General features: G+C 42.3%; 1 protein-coding gene and 1 non-coding gene across 3 annotated transcripts in view; both read right to left on the bottom strand.

Moving 5' to 3' along the window:
• Positions 1 to 13,233, bottom strand: part of TXNDC16 (thioredoxin domain containing 16) — a 96,733-nt gene that overhangs the window by 72,613 nt on the left and 10,887 nt on the right. For both annotated transcript variants that reach the window (XM_012180726.4, XM_012180728.4), the window contains exons 5-6: positions 8,799 to 8,872; positions 7,918 to 7,992 (exon numbers count right to left, since the gene is read on the bottom strand). In XM_012180726.4, the coding sequence (XP_012036116.3) occupies positions 7,918 to 7,992; positions 8,799 to 8,872 (149 nt within the window). The remainder of the gene's footprint in view (positions 1 to 7,917; positions 7,993 to 8,798; positions 8,873 to 13,233) is intronic.
• On the bottom strand, positions 6,041 to 6,112 carry TRNAR-CCG (transfer RNA arginine (anticodon CCG)). The gene has a single exon. It is a non-coding gene; the product is annotated as a tRNA-Arg (tRNA).

Here is a 13,233-nt window from a genome sequence, read left to right as displayed (position 1 = left end):
AAATATGATTGAGAAATCACACCCCAAAGATTTAACCCAAATGAGTTGAAAAACCACATCAATAGAGAAAACCTACACATGAGCTTTATAGCAACTTTAATGATAACTGCCAAAACTTGGAAGCAAGCAAGATGTCCTTCAACAGGCGAAGAGATAAACAGTGATATATCCATACAATGGAATCTTACTCAGCAATAAAAAAAGACATGAGCTACCAAGCCATGAAAAGACATGCAGGAATCTTAAAACATACTGCTAATTATATGCAGCAGCCAATTTGAAAAGGGTACATGCTGTATGATTCTGAAACCGAGCCCCCTCTAAAATCAAGTCCCCCTGACAACTTTATGATTAACTTCTATATCCAAAACTGTATTCCTTTCTTGCCCCCTCTGACCTCAACCCTGTGCTAACTGAACAGTAATCAACAGAGTCAGATAACTAAAGTTGCTGCTGTCTATAACATTGTTAACATACTAAAACTGCTGTCATGGATAACTTATCATTAAGGTATAGACTCAGGTTTCTTTCTCCAGGGCAGGATGAGCTATCAGACCTCCCCGACTCCCCACCCTTCCGGGGTCATGGTCCACCCAACCAGATGTTAGTAAACTATAGGTATCCTGACTTCTGAAACTACAACTAAGAAATGTCACAGAAATGTCACTAGACAATGAATAACCCCAGCTTCTCTGTTCTTCTCCCCCAGCTCCTAACTCAGAGACCAAATTGGAGTGGACTTGAGGTTTGTCTCTCACTCACTTGCTCAGCAGCCTGCAATAAATCCTTACTTTGCTGCAGTCACTGTCAGAGCTTGGCTTTCTGTGAAAATCTGACACATGAGCCCTTTTTCTGGGTTACAGTTCTATCTACATGACCCTCAAAAAGGCAAAACTATACAGTAAAAAGATCAGAGGTTGGGGAGTGGCAGAGAAAGATAACTAAGAGGAGTGCAGGGGATTTTTAGGGCTGTGAAACTTATCCTTTGATAAATAATGATGGATACATGTCATTATACATTTGTATACACACAACTACACAACAAAGAGTAAATCCTAGTAAAAAGTATGCACTTTGGTTAATAATAATGTGTCAATATCAATTCATCAACTGTAACAAAGGTACCACACCAATGTAATATGGTAACAGAGGACACTGAGTACAGAGAAGAAATGAAGAATTCTCTGTATTGTCTGTTCAATTTTCTGTAATCCCAAAACTGCTCTAAAAACTAATCTGCTAAGTTTTTAAGTGAATTCCTTTGTAACAAAAGCAAAAGGGAGACCTTGGTACAACTTAAAATCCAGAAGTCAAAAGAGAAAAGATAAATTTGACCTGATAATATATTTTTAAAAAAATAGGGAAATTCAAAAGATAAATGACAAACAGGAAAATGTACAGTTTCTATCTCCCTTATATACAGAAAGCACTTTGAAATTAATAAGAATTAAAGTTCAAAATGTGATAGAAAAATGGGCAAAAAGTTCAGCAACAAGTTCAGTTTCATTTCTATGAACGGTATGCAACTGAAAAGAGTACAAGAGAGGAACTGCTTGCCAGGAACTGGGTATTTCAAACTGATGCTCTTAGCACAAAGAAGTAGAATGATGGCTTAAGAGGCATTCTCTTTCCTCGTGGAGGAAAAAAAAAAAGTACAGCTCTGATATGGCATTCTATTTATTCAGCACCGTTCTTCAAGATTCTAAACATCATTACTGAAAATTTTTGTAAAGTACTGTATTCCACAAGTCATTTTTCTTATACTTTAAACAAAAATGAGGACATTGCCTCTCTGGCATTCTACTTTCCTGATATTTCTTTTTTTCTGCCCAGTTTCTTCTTCCTCTATATGTTTGTACTGTCCTAGAATGCTCCCTAGATGACCTACATGTTGACAACACTCCTCAGGAATGGAAATTCCTTCAACTGCCTACTTGAGACTCAGATAAGATGAGCATCTGACTTATTAAACTAGGCTCATTTTTTCCTGTAACCTTGCCCTTCTTCCTTTGCCTATATCAGATGGTGATCAGATTAGATTTGGGGTAGAGTGAGGAGGGAAGGAAGGAAAAGAAGAGATCAGGGAATATTCAAATTAATCGCTACCAAATTCAGTTAATTTCTCCTCTCAGAGGGCTTTTCTGAGAAGGCAATGGCAACCGACTCTAGTCCTCTTGCCTGGAAAATCCCATGGACGGAGGAGCCTGGTAGGCTACAGTCCATGGGGTCACAAAGAGTCAGACACGACTGAGCAACTTCACCTTCACTTTTCACTTTCCTGCATTGGAGAAGGAAATGGCACCCCACTCCAGTGTTCTTGCCTGGAGAATCCCAGGGACGGGGGAGCCTGGTGGGCTGCCGTCTATGGGGTCGCAGAGAGTCAGACATGACTGAAGCGACTTAGCAGCAGCAGCAGCAGCAGAGGGTTTTCCTGGTGGCCTGGTGGTTAAGAATTTGCCTCGCAATGCAGGGGACGCGGATTTGATCCCTGACTGGGGAACCAAGAGTCCCATAGGCTGCGGGGCAACTAAGCTCATGGCCTCAATTACTGAGCCCGCACACTCTGGAGATTCTGTTCCACAACTAGAAAGTCTGTGCACCCCAACAAAAGATCCCACAGGACACAACAAAGACCCCTTGGCCGCAACTAAGACCCAACACAACCAAACAAATAAGTATTTCTTAAAAATTTCACCTCCTCACCATTAAAAAGAAACCTCCTCTTTGCTATCTTTATTTCCCTAGATTCTACAATGGCCACACAATGGTGTCTACATGTATGTAGATCCCATGGACTTGTCTCTCACCCACCAGAAAGAGCTCTTAAGTGCTAATCTGATCACATCTCTTACTGCCTACGAACTTCTGCTGAACAATCAGGTAATTAGGACAAAGAGTAAAAGCCACAACCAAGCCTTTATTTACTCACTGGGACAGTTCAGTTCAGCCGCTCAGTCGTGTCCGACTCTCTGCGACCCCATGAATTGTAGCACGCCAGGCCTCCTCATCCATCACCAACTCCCAGAGTTCACTCAGACTCATGTCCATTGAGTCCATGATGCCATCCAGCCATCTCATTCTCTGTTGTCCCCTTCTCCTCCTGCCCCCAATCCCTCCCATCATCAGAGTCTTTTCCAATGAGTCAACTCTTTGCATGAAGTGGCCAAAGTATTGGACTTTCAGCTTTAGCATCATTCCTTCCAGAGAAATCCCAGGGCTGATCTCCTTCAGAATGCACTGGTTGGATCTCCTGGTAGTCCAAGAGACTCTCAAGAGTCTTCTCCAACACCACAGTTCAAAAGCATCAATTCTTCGGTGCTCAGCCTTCTTCACAGTCCAACTCTCACATCCATACATGACCACTGGAAAAACCATAGCCTTGACTAGATGGACCTTAGTCAGCAAAGTAATGTCTCTGCTTTTGAATATGCTATCTAGGTTGGTCATAACTTTTCTTCCAAGGAGTAAGCGTCTTTTAATTTCATGGCTGCAGTCACCATCTGCAGTGATTTTGGAGCCCAGAGAAGACTCTACACATGGACATCACCAGATGGTCAACACTGAAATCAGACAGATTATATTCTTTGCAGCCAAAGATGGAGAAGCTCTATATAGTGAGCAAAAACAAGACCAGGAGCTGACTGTGGCTCAGATCACGAACTCCTTATTGTGAAATTCAGACTTAAATTGAAGAAAGTAGGGAAAACCGCTAGATCATTTAGGTATGACCTAAATCAAATCCCTGATGATTATACAGTGGAAGTGAGAAATAGATTTAAGGGCCTAGATCTGATAGAGTTCCTGATGAACTATGGAATGAGGTTTGTGACACTGTACAGGAGACAGCGATCAAGACCATCCCCATGGAAAAGAAATGCAAGAAAGCAAAATGGCTGTCTGGGGAGGCCTTACAAATAGCTGTGAAAAGAAGAGAAGTGAAAAGCAAAGGAGAAAAGGAAAGATATAAGCATCTGAATGCAGAGTTCCAAAGAATAGCAAGAAGAGGTAAGAAAGCCTTCCTCAGCGATCAATGCAAAGAAATAGAGGAAAACAACAGAATGGGAAAGACTAGAGATCTCTTCAAGAAAATTAGAGACACCAAGGGAACATTTCATGCAAAGATGGGCTCGATAAAGGACAGAAATGGTATGGACCTAATAGAAGCAGAAGATATTAAGGAGAGGTGGCAAGAATACACAGAAGAACTGTACAAAAAAGATCTTCATGACCCGGATAATCACGATGGTGTGATCACTCATCTAGAGCTAGACATACTGGAATGTGAAGTCAAGTGGGCCTTAGAAAGCATCACTATGAACAAAGCTAGTGGAGGTGATGGAATTCCAGTAGAGCTATTTCAAATCCTGAAAGATGATGCTGTGAAAGTGCTGCACTCAATATGCCAACAAATTTGGAAAACTCAGCAGTGGCCACAGGACTGGAAAAGGTCAGTTTTCATTCCAATCCCAAAGAAAGGCAATGCCAAAGAAGGCTCAAACTACTGCACAATTGCACTCATCTCACACGCTAGTGAAGTAATGCTCAAAATTCTCCAAGCCAGGCTTCAATAATATGTGAACCATGAACTTCCTGATGTTCAAGCTGGTTTTAGAAAAGGCAGAGGAACCAGAGATCAAATTGCCAACCTCTGCTGGATCATGGAAAAAGCAAGAGAGTTCCAGAAAAACATCTATTTCTGCTTTGTTGACTATGCCAAAGCCTTTGACTGTGTGGATCACAATAAACTGTAGAAAATTCTGAGAGAGATGGGAATACCAGACCACCTGACCTGCCTCTTGAGAAATCTGTATGCAGGTCAGGAAGCAACAGCTAGAACTGGACATGGAACAACAGACTGGTTCCAAATAGGAAAAGGAGTAGTCAAGGCTGTATATTATCACCCTGCTTATTTAACTTCTATGCAGAGTACATAATGAGAAACGCTGGACTGGAAGAAACACAAACTGGAATCAAGATTGCCAGGAGAAATATGAATAACCTCAGATATATAGATGACACCACCCTTAAGGCAGAAAGTGAAGAGGAACTAAAAAGCCTCTTGATGAAAGTGAAAGAGGAGAGTGAAAAAGTTGGCTTAAAGCTCAACATTCAGAAAACGAAGATCATGGCATACGGTCCCATCACTGGGACAGTGCTAGAGGCAAAAGGGGAGGAGAGACACTAACTCCACAAGCTCCATTCCCTTCCCAAACCACAGAACAGCTCCAGGCCAAAGCCACTGGGCACAGGAGTCATCTCATTCAAGGAGACCCAAAGAGCTGGCTCCTATCTCTGATGTGAGTGGGCACCTTTCCTCTATGAGGCCTGCTGGACAAAGCCTGCAACTGCCTGTGTGGTTGGGCCTGGAAGATCCCACAAGGACTGTGGCCCAGAGTTGGCCTCCTCAACCCTTCACTGGCTACCCCAAATCCTCAATTCCTTCTCATGGTAAACAAAGGTCCCCTCTGCTGACCCCATGCCAACTTCTCTGCTCTCACCTCCTGCTTTACATACATTTCAAACGCAGTAAAAACTACCCTCTGCAAACTATCTTGACCTCCCTGCCTGGGCTCATAGTTCCCTCTGCTTCTTCCACCTTTCATTTCTTCACTGAGCAAACCCCTGTTTATCCTTTAAGACCCACCCCAAATGTTTCCTTCAGGAAGGCTTCTTACCAAATCATTCTAGACCCAAGGAAATATTCTCTATCCTGTTGACGTTTAAGCCCTTATGAAGCTCTGTTTCACTTACTATATAATATTTTCTGTTTATATATCTGTCTTTGCAACAAAATGCTAAATTCTTAGAGGACAGAACTGTATCTTATTCTGTTTTGCATCTCCAATGCCTTAACAAGTATCTGGTACATAGCAGGACCCTGGGAATACTCTATTTGTGGTACTGAAAGTGAAAGTGAAGTCGCTCAGTCGTGTCCAACTCTTTGGGACCCGGTGGACTGTAGCCTACCAGGCTCCTCTGTCCATGGGATTCTCCAGGCAAGAGTACTGGAGTGGGTTACCATTTCCTTCTCCAGGGGATCTTCCCGACCCAGGGATCGAACCTGGGTCTCCAGCATCGGAGGCAGACGCTTTAACCTCTGAGCCACCAGGGAAGCCATTTGTGGTATTAGTGTCCTATAAATCAGCTTTTGTACAGCAAAGGAACAGGACACCACAGCAAGATTGAATGACATAAGCCCCACAGGCTACCCAGTTCAGGTAACAGGGTCTCCAGCTCGGGCAGCCTCTCCACCTCTACTCCCCAATAGTTTCAAAACCACCTTTGTCATGGAGCTAGCGTGAACCTGCTGCTCCAGAATTTGCTGTCAAACTTGTCAAAGACAAGCTTAGTATCCCCTCTCCCATCCCTTAAAGAACCTTTCTCTGATTCTTCACCCTTATTTCTGGGTCAAAGATAGTCATTGGGTGTCCACTGTAAAAAGAGCATAAATGAGTAACCTTCTTGAGAACTAATACATCTATGACTTGAATTTGTTGCTAAGCTTTTTATCACCCCCACTATCAAGATAGCCATCCCTTCTTTATCCTGGGACAGCCCAGGAGCTCTCTGGAATTCCTTCTTCAAAAGACCATCTCTTATCACTTACAACTAGCTGTTCAGGCCACAGGCCTCAGGGTTCACAGTTAGCAGAGATTTCTAAAGACTATTCACTAATATTAGTACTGGAACATGTGATAACCGCACCTTTTCACCTTTGAAGTTGAGAATGTCCTGTAACTTAACTTTCACCCAGGGCTTCCCTCATGGGTCAGCGGGTAAAGAATCTGCTTGCAGTGCAGGAGACACAGGAGATGTGACTTTGATTCCTGGGTTGGGAAGATCCCCTGGAGAAGGCAATGGCAACTCACTCCAGTATTCTTGCCTGGAAAATCCCATGGACAGCAGAGTTTGGTGGGCTACAGTCCAGAGGGTCACAAAAAGTCAGACATGACTGAGTGACTAACACGAAATTTCACCCAAAGTCTCATTTTTGTGAGAATCAGGTAGAAGAGAAGGAAGATGGGAGCCACGCAGAAAACAAGATACTCAATGTCAGAAAAGGTCTCAGTGGCAAAAGAACCACAGTAAACGTTAAATTGAAAAAGTCCACGCAAAGTCATGTCCTGAAAAGTCATAGCTGTTAGCTCTGTCACCAAAGATATTACTGCTTCATTTGAGGAGGAATGGACTCCAGGTGAGTCTGAATCCCAGGCCTAATGATTCCATGCTAGGAGAGTTAAATTAGATTCACTCACTCAATAAACATTCAATATGTGCTGAGGATATCTGAAATGTTTCTGTACTTGCTGAGCAGGCACAGAGCTACAAACTCCAGAAAAAAATCAGGCAGGGGTGAAAAGGAGGCTAGACACTTCAAAAACCCTAGTAGGAATAGCAAAGATGAGCTTCTGACCTGGTAAAATCCTCACTCCACAGACAGAATCAAAGGCAAGAGCAATAGTATGACCCAGGTGGCCAGGTTGTACCATTTCCTACTTTTATGCAGAATATTCCATGTTTCTATATGCTTTGCCATTCAAGAAATTATAAATACCCTACATGGGAAAACAGGCTTCCCTTGTGGCTCAGCTGGTAAAGAATCTGCCTGCAATGTGGGAGTCCTGGGCTTGATCCCCGGTTTGGAAGATCCCCTGGAGAAGGGAAAGGCTACCGACTCCAGTATCCTTGCCTGGAGAATTCCATGGACTATTTAGTCCATGGGGTCGCAAAGAGTCAGACAAGACTGAGCAACTTTCACTTCACTACGTGGGAAAACAGACAAGCAATATGTATAAAACTGATGCTTACAAATATAATGTTAAGGCCCTAAAGTATTACAATGGATTGCAATTGTCTAAAATGAAATCAATAGATAAATAACAAATGAGTAAGTGAACAAGTGCCCCCTGAACTTACAAGAGAACATGAGCAACGATAGCATCCACGTCAAACAAGGTATCCGTTGGGAATTCTCTCAGTGGTATGTTGCCCCTGTAAAGCATTACAGAAAGATTTCCTTAGCATGCAATTCACTTGTGGCTCTAACACATGGACTGGAAGTTCTTTGATGTTAGAACCTGTGTCTTATCCACTATCCGATGCACCTACCAGAGCACTGGTCATAACACACACTCAAATACTTACTATACACACCTCATAGACAGGGTCACTTTGAAAAGCTTAGGCTCTGTGGTTGGCAAAAAGACTGGGAAAAAACCTGAGTCCCAACAAGGCTTCCTCCCAGCCTCCCTGTCTCACAGCATACACAGATGTCCCCAAATGGGCTGGGAAGGAGACAAGCAGAAGAGACAAAGAAGGGTCCTTAGCAGCAGGTCCTGGAGGAGAAAGGACCTGTCCCTACTTCCTAGGCCAAATCCCAAGAGTTTGCTGACTCAGATTAGCAGACCCCAGTGTGGAGAAATCTATAACCTGGAAATCTGTAGACCCCTCAAAAATAAAGTAGTAAGGCATTTATTTCACACCTAACCTGACATATCTACATAGAACATTACATATCCTAAGTGCTTGCTTACCAGGCATTTGCAATCAAAGCTTACATAAGATTCTCATATAATATCCAAAACACCCCTGACAGTTAAGTATCATTCTCCTCAATCTATAGATTAGGAAGCCAACGTGGAAGTAACAAATTTATTACTTAGACTTTTTTGCTAAGCTTCATATGATCCCCACTACACAGAGCTTCCTTCTGGCTTTGTGACATTTTGTATACTTGAATATTTTAGAGGTATAGCTTTATATTTATCCATCCCAGTGGGAAAAAAAAACTAGTTTACCTGAATAAATATGCTTTCATCAAATCCTTTTCACTTCCACAGTATTTCGATGTTTCTTCTGTGACACAATTAACCTTTAAAAGATTATATTTAACGCTTAAGAGTGTAGAGCAAATGGCAGTTTCTTGGTTAGGGAAACACAAAGGAAAGTTAAATAATAGTGCAGTGTATCTCCAGATCACATCTCTTATTTTACTTTTTTTCTGGTTTATATGCTGTAACTGCTCACTTATTCAACCGCTTGAGGGAACCCAGAGAAAGAAACCCGGAGAAAAGTTTCTATACCAAAGAGTTATATTTAATCATACACAATTCAATTCAATCTTATGAAGGAAGTGGGAGGCAATGACTTACAAAAGGAAGGAAACAATAAAGGCAAGACAAAAAAATCATGGGCAAAAGCCAGGAAACAGAGAAGTGAATGGTAAGTTGGAACCACAGAAGCATCTCAGTAGCTGGAACACACGTATGACAGATACTGCTGGTTCCCCACCACAAATCCATCTCACTCTTTTTGCTTCACTAACAGAATGTCACTAATAGCAAGTGCCCCCATTAAAAGACTTTTCCAGACACCCCCAAAAGCTAAGGATAGCTATATAATGTTAGGAGAAGTCACAGGTTTGGCATTCCCAGGAGGGTCTTCGGAGAAGGCAATGGTACCCCACTCCAGTACTCTTGCCTGGAAAATCCATGGACGGAGGAGCCTGGTAGGCTGCAGTCCATGGGGTCGCTAAGAGTCAGACACGACTGAGCGACTTCACTTTCACTTTTCTCTTTCATGCACTGGAGAAGGAAATGGCAACCCACCCCAGTATTCTTGCCTGGAGAATCCCAGGGATGGTGGAGCCTGGTGGGCTGCCGTCTATGGGGCTGCACAGAGTCAGACACGACTGAAGCAACTTAGCAGAAGGGTCTTAAAGGAGGTTGACTGACACTCATGCTCTTCCCACTCCTTGCTGACAAAGAAAAAAACCTAACAAGACAGGTAGGCACCAGCGGTCATCACGGGCCATAAAGCATCCTTAAAGGAGAAACCCTTGCTAAGGATGGTGCAAAGAATGAGTCCCTGATGATTTTAGAGCAGCCACAACACTCTTGATAGTTTACAGTGAAGACTCTATGTGAAAAGCAAGAGGACGATCCTGGCAGCAACATGCAGATGAAATGGAAGGCATGAGAGCACAAAGGCAAGGAAGCCAGTTGACAGAATATCACATCGGTACAGGTCAAAGCTTCCCTCGTAGCTCAGTCGGTAAAGAATCTGCCTGCAATGCAGGAGACCTGGGTTCCATTCCTGGGTCAGGAAGATCCTCTGGAGAAGGAAATGGCAACCCATCCAGTATTCTTGCCTGGAGAATTCCACAGAGGAGCCTAGCAGGCTACAGCCCATGGGGTTGCAAGAGTCAGATACGACTTAGCGACTAAACCACCACTACCACCACAGGTCAAGAAGGGCTTCCCTGGTGACTCAGAGCGTAAAGAATTCACCTGCAATGTGGGAGACTAGGTTGGATCCCTGGGTCAGGAAGATCCCCTAGAGGAGGCATGGCAACCCACTCCAGTATTCATGTCTGGAGAATCCCATGGACAGAGGAGCCTGGCGGGCTATAGTCCATAGGGTTGCAAGGAGTGGGACACCACTGAGTGACTAACACTTTCACTTTCACAGGTCAAGGATGATGGGGTCCTGAAGTAAAGCAGAAAAGGACAGAAGAGATTCAAGAGACTTTTCACAAATACAGAAAGTAAAACTAAGAAGACTGAGCATATAATATGCACCATGGGACACAGAGGGGAAGGAAAGAGAGAGAATGAAGAGGCTGTCAGACAGGGCAAGTGGGTTGCCCGCAACATAACTTACCAAAACTAAGGTTGGAGGAACAGTTAGTATTTGGTTTCGGATTCTGTTAAATTCGCATTTTTTTTTACTGGGTTCTTTGGTTGTTTTTGGTTTTGTTTTCAGGTTAACTTTAATGGAGTTTGAGGAAGCACAGTGACAAGTGGAAAAGCTACATTTGTTTTATTTTTCAAACAGCTACTAAAAGAGAACTGATACCCAGAAAAGATATGAGGAATAGAGAACCAGAATTAAAAGTCAGAGTATAGTCATATCCAAAAGCCAAGAACTTTACTGTAATTAAAAACAAATTTTTTTTAAGTCAGAGCATAGCGGATGGTTGATGTTATGATAACAGATTTGTGCCTTCATTCACTCAAAACACATTTGAACCCCTATCATATGTCAGTCACTATTCTCTTCATTGGGAGCACAGTTACATTCCAAATTAAAATCTTTCTCTTTAGAACTCATATTCTAAAAGCAGAGATAGACCATTTAAAAACTAAATAATATGTAATGTTAAGTACTACGAAGGAAAAAAAAAACTTACTATGGGGATAGTGTATGACCTAAAGAAGGCTTACCTTCATCAAAGAAGGATTCTCTGAGGATGTAACACGTGAACAAAGAAGTGAAGTAATGGAGTGATGGATGCAAATATATAAATATGTGGAAGAGATGAGGGGGAAATAACTGCAAAGGCCTTATGGAAATACACATCTAGCAGGTTCAAGTAACAAAAAGACAACTAGCAAGTGTCAGGAATAAACTGAGGAAGGGGGAGGAACAGAAAGTGAGATAAAAGGAAGTCAGTATCCAAAGAGGAGTTTCGATTTTAACACAACTGTAATGGGAAGACTTTCTGAGATCTGATACTTTTGCTTACATGTGGAGAAGGGTTTGGTGAGACAAAAGTGAAAGGAGAAAGGCCAAATAGGCAGCTGTTGTGGTTTCCCAGAGGAGAAGTGAGGATGTTTGGACAAGATACTGGAAATGAAGATACCGGAAGTGGTCAGGTTTGCATGGTTTTGATAGTAGAACCTGAGTGAAAATGAAGGTCGCTCAGTCGTGTCCGACTGTTTGCAACCCTATGACTGTACAGTCCATGGAATTCTCCCGGTCAGAATACTGGAGTGGGCAGCCTTTCCCTTCTCCAGGGGATCTTCCCAACCCAGGGATTGAACCCAGGTCTCTCGTATTGCAGGCAGATTCTTTACCAGCTGAGCCACAAGGGAAGCCTAAGAATATGGGAGTGGATATCCTATCCCTTGTCCAGCAGATCTTCCTGAACCAGGAATTGAACCGGGGTCTCCTTCATTGGAGGCGGATTCTTTACCAGTTGAGCTTCCAGGGAAGTAGAACCTGAAGAACTTATTAATGGATTGGTTATGATAGAAAAAAGATGACCTAAAGGTTTTTTGCTTTTAAATCTACACTGATAAAGTAATATAGTCACACCAGCTTTCTTTTGGTTATTATTTGCATGATATAGTTTTTGTCCTTTATTTACTTTGAGAGTTTCTAAAGCCTTGAAGATGCATTTCTAAATATCTTACAATTGGGTTTGGTTATTGTTCCCAGCCTGACAATCGTTTTCTTAACTGGAACATTTATCCATTTGTAATTTAGTGTTTTCTTCATCTACATCTGCCTAAAGAAATCTTAACTTTTGAAGACAATCTCAAAATGCTACTTTTTGTGACGTCTTTCCCAATACCATAATATGACGTCCACTTCGATAATCATGTAAGACTTCTTTCTTTTAAACCTCTACAGCATTTTATTTGTACCTCTTATAGTGACCAAGTTCTGCCAGTTATTAAAATGGTCTGCAGGAATTCTCTGGCAGTACAGTGGTTAGGACTCCAAGCTTTCACTGCCAAGGGCCCAGATTCAATCCTTGGTCAGGGAGCTATGATTCCCAAAGGTGTGCAATGTAGCCAGAAAAGAAAAGAAAAAAAAGTCTGTGAATGTCTTTTGGATATCTACTCTCCAAAGAAAAAGATCTCAGTCATTTTCCTATCTTGAGAAATGGAATATTTCCTGCCGTATCAGTAAACAAAGGATGTCACGGTCATCAGTGATGGCAGCCACCACCGAAGGTGGGCCCTGAGAAAACTCAGGATGTGAAAATATAGGATACTGGCACCAGATAGCTGAGGTACATATCAAAGGAATGATTTCAGTGAGCTCAGACTCTTGCATATTCTCATACACACAAAAGCGCTAAATTCCTTAACTTGAGATATCTGACTTTCCTTTAATTAACAGCAATCAATTTTGACATTCAAACTACCTGCCCTTTTTGACAAAACTCCTACAAAATCTGGTTGTCCCTGTCAACTCCTCAGAGCTCTTCTCTCAGGGTTACTTGAGATGCTGGCTCCTGGGTTTTAAGTCCTAAAAAGTCCCTCCTAAGAAAACATAACTCTCAACTTTTAGGTTGTGAATATTTTTTAAGTCTACAATCCAATAAGAGACTAAATAATAGTGAGCTCGTTTCAATCTCATAAACAATACTGAGTATCTACTATGTACCAGGGACTGAGCTAGGTACTCGAGGTCTAGGTCTATCTCTTTCACCACAGTTTC

Source organism: Ovis aries, chromosome 7 (assembly GCF_016772045.2).
Source record: "Ovis aries strain OAR_USU_Benz2616 breed Rambouillet chromosome 7, ARS-UI_Ramb_v3.0, whole genome shotgun sequence".
Lineage (NCBI taxonomy): Eukaryota > Metazoa > Chordata > Mammalia > Artiodactyla > Bovidae > Ovis > Ovis aries.
Note: the sequence above shows the minus strand (reverse complement) of the source record. Positions and strands in the feature narration are given on the sequence as shown.